Source organism: Clarias gariepinus, chromosome 12, assembly GCF_024256425.1.
Source record: "Clarias gariepinus isolate MV-2021 ecotype Netherlands chromosome 12, CGAR_prim_01v2, whole genome shotgun sequence".
NCBI lineage: Eukaryota > Metazoa > Chordata > Actinopteri > Siluriformes > Clariidae > Clarias > Clarias gariepinus.
The window spans coordinates 11133744-11144431 of record NC_071111.1 but is presented as its reverse complement, the minus strand read 5'-3'; the positions used below and the strand labels follow the sequence as shown (position 1 = coordinate 11144431).

General features: G+C 38.7%; 1 protein-coding gene across 2 annotated transcripts in view; it reads left to right on the top strand.

The window, feature by feature from the left end:
• The first annotated feature begins 736 nt into the window (after nucleotides 1-736).
• The window catches only part of asb13a.2 (ankyrin repeat and SOCS box containing 13a, tandem duplicate 2), a 35328-nt gene continuing 25376 nt past the window's right edge, over nucleotides 737-10688 (top strand). The window contains exons 1-6 of one of the 2 annotated variants that reach the window (XM_053508872.1): nucleotides 737-871; nucleotides 1224-1411; nucleotides 1819-1975; nucleotides 2088-2222; nucleotides 2423-2614; nucleotides 5247-5400. In XM_053508872.1, the coding sequence (XP_053364847.1) occupies nucleotides 829-871; nucleotides 1224-1411; nucleotides 1819-1975; nucleotides 2088-2222; nucleotides 2423-2614; nucleotides 5247-5374 (843 nt within the window). In that variant the 5' untranslated portion in view covers nucleotides 737-828 and the 3' untranslated portion in view covers nucleotides 5375-5400. Of the gene's footprint in view, nucleotides 872-1223; nucleotides 1412-1818; nucleotides 1976-2087; nucleotides 2223-2422; nucleotides 2615-5246; nucleotides 5401-10688 lie in introns of those variants that run through there. The other variant, XM_053508873.1, reaches the window with a different exon arrangement.

Below are 10688 nucleotides of genomic sequence, written 5' to 3'. Positions count from 1 at the left end.
CCCCTGGTTTTTATTTATTTTCAAGATAAGGTGATGTGAAGTAACCCCTATTTTTTTTAATCATATATACATGCAGACCTTGGGTTCTGGGGGGTCGAAAAGGGGTACCCCCCAAAAATGTTTTTTTCAGAAATATCTTCATAACCACAGCAGATAGCCAAATTCTGATTGCAGAATCTGAATCTACATAAAAAAGCACATAAATATACCCAGTTTCATCTCCATATGCCATATGAGTTATCAAGGAAAAGAGGATTTCAAAAAGGGGCGTGGCACGTCTCGAAGCACTTTGAGGCCAAAAATTAAGATGCTACCATTTTTTCTAACAAGTGGGAGTTGGGACAAACAAATTGGGGGCTTTTATTTTCATGGCAATACCAACAATTGGTGAGAAAATCAGCAAATACTGAGAAGTGATGGTGGAAAATTTCTCTTTCATTGGTTGATTTGAGATGGAATTACTCATATATATTTTTTTTGTATGTAAAATACACAGTTTCTGTAGCAAAACACCATGATATATAATAAAACAATATAAAAACTAATCAATAATAATTTACTTATTATATAATTAGTAATTTATTATTGATTAGTTTTTTTTATATTAAGCACGAGTTTTAATTACAATTAATTACAAATTCACAAAAAATGATGCGTCATAACCGACGCACGTGGTGAACTACAACTTCCAAGTTTCCCGGAAGTAGCCGAAGTGGAGCGCGATCACGTGACTCACCCAGCATGTTTGTAAACACGGCTGATGTATAACTCCACACTGACCGGCTCCCAGAGCGGCCTTTTACATCTAGTTTCTGTTTAATGTGAAGGATGGAGGTGGAAGCGAGTAGACCTTATTTCTTCGGTGATATCGGTGAGTGTAAAAGCCGCTGCTACAGAGTTAACCTGTTATGATAACATGCTGTTCCCACCATTACAGTGAGGTGTGTTTAGTAAATAAACAAGATGTAACTCTCATCGAATTGCTCATATATAGCTTCTTAATTAAAATGTTATTTTGGTCAGCTGTAAATAAACCTGCACCTGGTCATGATGCCAACACACACACACACCTAGGGGAAAGTTTATGTACCCAGTCCACCTGCTGTTCTCTTCACACAAACATGAGATCAACATTTAAATCATCACACAGACACTAACCCAAGCTTGAGACACCTAACCAGGTTAACAAAGCCTTTTTTCCTCTGTGTGTGTGTGTGTGCTAGGCTTCTGGTCGGAGAGGACAGAAGTCCACAAGGCTGCGTATCAAGGCCAGGTGTCACATCTGCAGAGTCTGATCCAGAGTGGAGCTTCAGTGAACATCGTGGCCATCGACTCCATCACTCCTCTCCACGAGGCAGCTCTCCGAGGACAGACGCAGTGTGTGAAGCTGCTGCTGGATGCCGGAGCGCAGGTTATCATAGTTTTGTCTACAAAAGTGGTCACTCTACACTGAACCCCTCCTATAGCTATTACACTTAAGATCCTTTATGTCCTGAGTGATACACCTGCAGCAAACATGGAGAAAGGGAGAGAGAGCCTGGTTAGGAAAATAATCAAATAACTTGTTTTGCAGTTGTTTGAGATGGTATAACTGGACCAGTTCTTTTAATAAACCACCACCATTAACACACCTTCCTGTTCTTGATTACTGCAACTGGTCAGTGTGATGCTGTCGAATTCGAGTTTTTAGTGAACGGATTTGTAGGCCATTCTGTAAAAATGGGTGGAAATCAAGAAATGACCTAGTGTTACGAATAAACTGTCACTTCAGACTGTAAATTATTTTTGTACGTAAAACGCTTCCATGTTGCTTTACAGGTGGACGCGAGGAACGTGGACGGCAGCACTCCGCTGTGTGAGGCCTGTTCTGCTGGGAGCTCTGATTGTGTGCGGCTTCTCCTCGAGTACGGGGCGAAGGTTAATCCTGCCCTTACCTCCCGCACCACCTCTCCTCTACACGAGGCCTGTATTGGAGGTGAAGATCAGTTTTAACCACATATTCCTAATAACAATAGAGTGAAATTGGCAAGGCTGAGTGATTGCATGACATGTGTGCGAGTAGGTGTGTGTGTTTTGTTAATTTCTAGGAAACGCTGAATGTGTTAAGCTCGTGATAGCTAAAGGAGCCAGTCTGGAAGCTTACGATCTATACAACGGCCCTCCGCTACATGTAGCCTGCGCTAGCCAGCACCTGGAGTGTGTCAAGGTGCTGCTCAATGCAGGTAGAAACAAAAAAATGTGTCAAATTATTTGGAGTCTAATTTACTGTGGTGCATTGTGGGATCTCAAGTGCACACAATATTCCACAAAATGTTTTTTTTATATATATATATCTGATGGGTATCTTTTGACCTGATTTCTGGTTATAGGAACAGTTCAGAAGTATTATTTTTTTTAATATGAATGTTTTGTCTTGTGTAAGGAGTGAAAGTTAACACCGTCCGGCTGCACGAGACGGCGCTACACCACGCAGCGAAGGCCAACAATGTAGAAATGATTGAGCTGCTAGTGGAGTTCGGTGCGAACATCTACGCCAAAGACAAACTCGAGAGGAAGCCGGTCGACTACACCAGGCCCGACACAGCAGCTGCTCTCTGTCTGCAGCTTTACGAGAGTAAGTAACGCACTGCCGTAACATTAAAGATATGGGAAGAAGAGGTGAAAGGCCTGTATTTTACGGTTTCTTGTTTCATAAATGGATCAGCTCGAGGGCTTCGAACCGCAGGAACACACGGAACATTTTATAGGGGGTGTGCAGTAAAATTTGATCAGGGCACACACAGCTAGTGTTTGATTAGGGTTGAAGTTACCCTCTAGAGTGTGTGTAAAAGTTTCTTTGTAGGTGTGGGTGAGTATACACTTACTGGCCACTTTAATAGGAACATAGGAACACATGTACACCTGCTCGTTTGTGCAATTTTCAAATAATTTGCACTATGAAAAGGCCATAAAGATATGATTATTTTTAATCAATACTTATGATCGGATAAAGAAGATCCATAGGAGGAACTTTATGATGATTTGTATTGAAGGGGTCACATTATTCCAGCAAAACTAAATGAGGTGCACCGCTTTCCTTTTTGTGCACACTTTTGTTAATCCAATTCAACACACCCGCCCCCTTGTTAAACATGGTTCCTTTGATCCAATTCCTGTAGATAGGGTCTTGTCTTCCTGTTGATAGTGTCTTGTCTGTAAACAAATGTGCAGTTATTGTCATTATTTATGTCTGTACTTACAGAATCAGGTTCTGTCTGTTAATTGTCAGCCATTTTTTGTTTTTGCACTAGTAATTCTAGGTCTTGCCTCCAGGTGGTGCTCTTGGTTTAATTTATCATAAGGTTGTCTCTTTATCTTGCACTAAACTCTTCACATGAGTGATTTAATGATGACAGAAAATTAAAATTAAAACCTAAAACGAAAAGTTAAATAGAATAAGTTTTCTAAATTAATTCTATAAATAAAATAGAATTAAATTACACAGGAACAGAATATTCAAAATGAAAGTGTAAACTGTAAAAGTATGTAAAGTATATAAAAATATAAAGGTATAGGAATGTAAAAATATGGTGTGTATGACGTCAGCCGTATAATTTAAAACAAGGAGATATGAAATATGATATAAGCTGTGTGTCAATGGGAGTGTCGTGTCCATGGCCTAAAGTGCACGATGGTCTTCATCTTGTGCTTGCTGTTCATGGTTTTAGCTGCTGCTCTGCATTCTGTACTCTACAGAAAGTCTCCTAGGAGAAAGTGTACTTGTGCAGCATCTCTGAGGTGACTCGTAATCCAACGTGTCACCTTGGTGCTAAAAGGGATGTTTTGGAACAAAACAGTATAAGGATTTTTCTTTCTCTCTCGTGAGCTCCTGAGGCTGCCATATCTTAGCAGCGCATGCCCCGAAACATTATTAAAGAATGTAAACGGTCTCAGGCAGGTGCTGTGCTCTGGTAATGCTGTTATGAATGTGTCTAAATACTCATGACATTTTAATTTATTGACTGCTAATGGAGTTGGAGATAATAGTGTGGGACGGATGAGTCCGAGACTGTGGCGCTGACCACCCAGATTTATTAGGATTTTACATGGGGGTTTTTCTCTGAGATAAACAGCTGTATTCAAATACTTTATTTACAGTACACACACACAGACTGAAAATTAATTTTATTCCTGTTGGTGTGTTTGAGATTTGACCATTGCAGTGAAGAACATTTAAGCAGGAAAAAAAGGGGGTGAAAAGTATTTTACCACAAAACCCTAGAATGTTTTATTACCTGAACTTTAAAGTTTTCTATAAACAAAAATATGTAATGTTTATTATTAATATATATATATTTTTAAATAGAAAACATTAAAGCATAGTTCTGGTAATAGGCAATTTTTCTCGCTTGTTCTTTTTTTTTTCCAAAAGCAAGGTTCACAATGTACCAGGTCAAAGCTCTCTGCTATGAGAAATATGTCCTGTACGTCCCCTGACCTTTATTTCCTTTTCACTGAATTAGCTTTTCACTGAAGGGGTAAGAACATGAGTGGGACTTCTCACTTACTTTGTTCATGAGCAGCGTTCAATCAAACTGGCACTTAATGAAATTTCTGGTGAATGAAGGAGTAAGACAGATTTAAGCATAGTACGGGGATAAGACTCTTAGCCGGAATAAAACATCTGTATGGTGCAAACGTTTTAAAAATGGCCGAACATATGCGAATGACTATTCCAGCTGAGGTGGCAGGGAGCTCACTGCAGTCGTTCCTGTCAATATTCAACGATGCCTGATCCTTGTAAATCAATGGTTAGGCATTGTCTGTACTGTACACACAATCATTCACCAACACCACTTGCATATTGCAGGGACTCGTTTTCACATCCTCTGCACAGTCTTGACTTCAGTTCAAGCCATTCCCACATTAAAGGTGTTCCAGGGGGGCCAGTGTATAAGTTGTGAAGTGAATCAGGCAGTCAGATCATGGCTTCAGCGTACTAAGAGAACTTTATACCTTGATGGTATCCAAGCATTAGTGATATGCTAGTGCATTAGTGTAGCAGGGGTTTATATGGAGAAATTAAGAGAGTTTGTAGTTTTATAACTCTGTTTTTTTATTCTGCATGCAATCAAAACCTGATTAGACTAGAACTCAGGGATCTAAGGTATGACCAAATGGATACCAGTAGCAGGTGTGAACGGACAGTCTGCAATTAAACCTGAACCTTACGAGTGCTTTGTTTTTGATGCTGTGTGTCTCTGCAGATTGTCCTCTGTCTCTGCAGCAGCTGAGCCGTATCACACTGAGGCGTGTCCTGGGCACCAGAGCGCTGCAGGTCATCACCAAACTCAACCTTCCCAATTTTATCATTCGCTACCTCTCATACTTGTGAGCTCTCTTCGTGCACACACACACACACACTCAGGGCTGGTGTGACTCAGTGTCGAAAGACCTTTAATAAGGTCATATTTCTTACCTGAACATCTTTCCTTATGTTTATGTATTATTTATGATGCACATGGTACTTATAGCACATCTTGGTTCTGGAATTTCCAACCAATTGATTAAAACTTTAACTGTTAGAACGAAGCACTTAAGACATCCTCAAAGCTGTTTATTAGTGAGAGCGAAGTATGCGTCTGTACCAGCTGCCTGTACTCAGGAACTTCTGTGAATGCGATTCGTGAGACTCGGAAGTGGCAGTACATTAGTTACCTTGACTACATCTGTGTAGCATGAACAACACTCGACCAGCCTGGATCGGATTCTGGCAGCTTAATCTGAAACCGTTTCCAAGGTCCACATACCTGACAACATGCTGTTTTGTAGCACGGCACGCCTGTGAACGTGAAAACACCATGTGCTCGAGGGGAGCGATTGCAGGCTCAGTCAGATCTTGCATCCCTGTTTTGGCGATATCCACTTTCGTTCCGTCTCACGATTTAGACTTGGTGCTTTTGTGGGGTATTGTCATCCTCATATATTATTTTTCAGCAATTATAAGGCATCTAAAGGGTATAAATGTCCTTAAGATATTTTGGTTTGATAACCATGTGCCAAGAAAAATGGGAATGGGAAAAATAATTAACCTTCAGAGTGATTGATGGATAGAGTACTTTATTAATCCCAAAGGGAAATTGTATAAGCCCCAGCATTAATAATTGTTACATGGTGCGTACACTTTTTAGCTTTTAGTTATAGAAATAAAATGATTAATGTGCCAATGCTGATATCCTCAAAATAAAGTCCTATATCCATCTATCTGCACCTATATCACCATCTCATCCTTGCCCGGCCCTAATGACCAGTGCACTGCCATATCAAAGCTTTCATCAACGCACATTTTACACAGGAAGTGTTTTTCAAGAGCTATTTATTTAAGCGTTTGGCTTATTTCACTCAATTTGTGTTCCAAAATATCCTCCCACTCATGCTCTTCCTGCACTCGCTTTCTCTATTTATTGTGTTCCCTGCAATGTCGGTGCGATATAAGCTCATAAATAAAAGCGAAGTATGGGCTCTTATCTAGTGCCAGGTGTAATTGGTGCCTATGACCCAAGAGGCAGGCATGGAAAAATAGATTTGAAAATGTCCAAACTCATGATATTGGGCCATAATGTGAACCATTAAGGGTCATTACTGACTAAGATTAAAGGAGCACTCGCACCGGATTTACGCCTCAATATTGTGTCTGGATGGGTGGAGTGAAAATAAGGCAGTTACAGCTTGGAGCGCTACCGTGTCACGATTTAACAGTGGTTCTGTAAGTTGTTTGTTTTCCTGAAATGTTCCTTTCGTTTTTATCTCTCCAATTTTGGAAACTTTGTTTGTGGAGATATTTCTTAAACTAACAAAGAAATAAATGTAAATAGTGTTTATTTAAAATAATAGGACGGAGAATAATATGAATAAGTGCCCTTTTTTTCCGTTTTAGGTACATGTATGATTTCAGTCCTTCTATATAAACTGTTGTTTTTGTGTAAAACTCGTGATTGAACATGTGGTTCCCTACTTATCTTGATGTTTCTTCCTGATAAAACCCATCATATGTAAAAAAAAAAAAAAAAAAATGCATATAATACAGAACACACAGCTTAGATTGAATGTCATTTAATGACCTGTATTAACAGGAAAAATCCCAATACATATGGTGTGATCGCCTGCAGGAAGACTCGGGGGCAGATGGAACTTAAAGGTCCCATATGTTATTTCTTGTATAACGAGAAACAGGCCTCAGAGGCGTGTCTCTTAATGCTCCAACTGAAATACCCAGATAATTATAATGAATAATGAAATATTTAGATAATACATTTTTAAATCTCCAAACTTATTTCAGTGTCTATATAAATGAGCTGCTGCTAAGCCACGCTCCTCCAGAGAACAGCAAGGCTGGGCAGCAAGCCCGTGGGAGCCCACCAATTTATGAGGTCACAATAGGGCAAACTCCATAAAAGACAATATAAACATGTATAAAAGATAAAAAGCAGACAAGCGATGTGCGCTCTCGTTTAAATACACTCAAACCTAGTGACAAAATGCTGCAATCGGATAATTAAACCAAAGCAATTCTTGATTAAGCAACTTGCATTCAAGTGTCAAAGATTCAAAATGTGTCCAAGTTAGTTGAAAGAAAATGCCATGGTTTGGTTTCTACAGAATTTGCACCATCATAAAGTCGACAAATGGTCAATCCTGCGTCAGGGACAGACCATATCGATTTCAGAATTATTCAGTCTGCTTAAGGCAGCATCTATTTATTAATAATGTAAATTGTCCATGCATCTGCATTTCCTTTTTTGTATTAATAATCGATTGATTTATTTAGGCTGTTTTTCTTCTCACGCTCTTCTCAAGTTCTTTCTAATCCCTGCACATCCACAAACTTCTTATGCACTTTTCTCATAAACAAGTTGAAAAACAGTCTATAAATAACTGGCCGTGGAGAAATGGCTCTAAACTCGTCCTCATTTAGTTATGAGTGCTGAAAATAAGCTTTATTTCCATTTCTGGACTTATCTGCAGGCCCAGGAGGGAACATGGCACATTGGCACTTATCTAAACAGATTTGAAAAGTGGGGCAGGATTATAAATGAAAGTCTTCAGAAAAACAGACTTTAATATGATCGTCTGACTATATTACGATAAGACGCGTACAGACTGTAATATAATGGGTTGATACTGTTTTTGGCATTTCAACTTGGAGATTAAATTGCAAGGATGATGAGGATACGACTGTTTATAGCTGTTTTAACATAAGTGACGACAGGAACTAACTCAGTTCGTGACTGTTCTGCAACATTACGTGTAACTATAAACAAAAAAAAAATCATTGGCAAGTTTCTGTGCAATAAACTGACTAAAGAACAGCCTATAAATATCCAGCATGCCAGAAATAACTCTATCTTCATTTAGCTTTGAGTGGACAAAAGGAGTTTTTCTTTTCCCCTTCTCCTTTTAAATTCTGATCTGCAGACTCAAGAGGGAAGAACAGGGCTTAATTCTTCTCTAATGAGTTAATCCAGGGGTAATAGCGTGTCTATGGGCAACACATGGGGAAATAGTTTTCTTTAACATTGGCTTTGCAAAAATTATTTTAAAAAATACCCAAGGCGTAAGTGATATTTTGAGTTTTAAAATATGGCATGTATTTTCCCCCTGCAAAACACCAATTTCAACAGTACTGGGAACATCATAAATTTGACAGAGGCAGGTGAAAAGAATTAACAGCTGGTTAGTGAAATATAGTGATTTTGGTTTTCAAGCATCCTTTTTTTTTGATAAATGTTAAACTTTTCAACAGACCAAGACTTTTTTTTGGGGCGGGGGCAGTGGGTTTAAATAACTGACGTGGCAGAAGAATATGTTCAAAAGCACAAATAGATCTTCTATATGTTTAAAAGCACAAATAGAATATGGGTGCTTTTGAAGAATATGAAGAATATGTTCAAAAGCACAAATAGATCTTCTGGACACCAAAAGCATTTTTTAATGCGAAATGTCTTTTACTGTTTTATATCTATAATATGCAGGTAATTTACAGGTGACTAGCATATATCGGACTGTGTACACACAAGTATAATGCTAATCAGCTTTTTTTATTTTTAGTTTGGTCTACAACCATCCTTAGTTTTCTTTTCCACATGCAGCACTATGTGCGTTTATATGGACCCTAATATCCCACTAATAATCAGAATAACGGCCCAATCGGAATAAACATGCATCATGTAAACACCTCGGTCTGATCCGATCCGGCCTCAGCGGAATGAATCGTCAATCCTTGTTAAAGCTTTGGTGCAAACTGTATGGTAATCCTTTTAACTGGTAACTTCTACTACTAGCCATGTAAACATTTTCCTGTCATGTTGGAAAAAATATTTTTTCTCACGTGTGGTGTAACATTAGGTGGCATGACAAATTCCCGGGAGGGAAATTGTTTTTTCATCCCTATTTAGTAAACTCTGTGAGAACAACGCACTCCAACCAGTCTTTTCTTTAGACTTTTATCCACCGGGTCTCTGGCTGAGGATGGAGCACTACAGTAATTGGCTTGCATTCATAAGTAGTAAAGCATCTAACCAATCATAGTTGAGACTAAGTTCTTGTAACAGATCATGATAATGCTGTAGGTGGGATTTATTAAATAAAATGGGGAAGGTTTTAACCTAACCTCAAAAAAAAAAAAAAACTACTACTGTACTTCTTTTATATTTCTGGCAGGTTGAACTCTTCACAGCGGGCAGAACCACTTTAACCCATGTCAAAATGGCTATATTCTGATTAAATGCTTTGAACATGTAAATGCACATCTTATCAGATCATGTCAACAGTTTAGTGTGATCTCTAATTTGATTGATTTTAGTCAGAATAGATATTGTCTATCTAAATGTAGCAGCTGAGGCCCATGTGTGCTTATTTTAAAAAAAGTTCCTGATATGTGCCAATTACTCTGCACTTGACTTATCGTATTAATGAGGATCGACACAATTAAGGTGTAACTTTAGGATGGATCTTATGTTGCACTACATTCTGCCAACTTCTCTGTATTGGTTTAGCTAATTGGCTTCTCTACAGTATGTTCTTTTGATTGGAAGGTATGAATAAGTGATTAATCTGAACATTCTTTCTGAGTCACGTACGTCTCTGCATATTTTTAATGCCTGCACGTCTACACGGCGCTTCTGCACAACTCTTATAAAAGATGCTATAAATAGGCAGCAGACCAGAAATAGTTCCTCTCCATGATTGTTTGCTTTGAATGAACATTGAGGTAAATGATGTTTTTCTTCTGGTGCTGACGCTGAGGTTCAGCAGGCCAGAACACTTTCATTACTAAACAGGGCTGTGAACTGACAGAAGAATGCTAACCGAATCCAATACAGCTAACCTCCTCTTACTCACACCAAATTGCAGCTATGAGTGGAATGCAGTTTCTTTCCTTTAATCTTTTTGGACAAAGGATTATTTTCCCCCCCGTCTTACTTCTTACGGTACAGAGTTCTTTCAGGGGAGCCAGATCTGGTTTTGGTGCTGAACTGCTATCAGGGAGAAAACATTTACAGTATATAATATGCTATAAGACACACATCTGTTAAATTCATTGCTCGTTTATGAACAGCTGTAATTCTGACTGATGGTGTTTAGTGCTGATATTAAATATTCCTTGTACATTAAGTATACTTTGTAAATGATAAGGAAGTGATTGTATG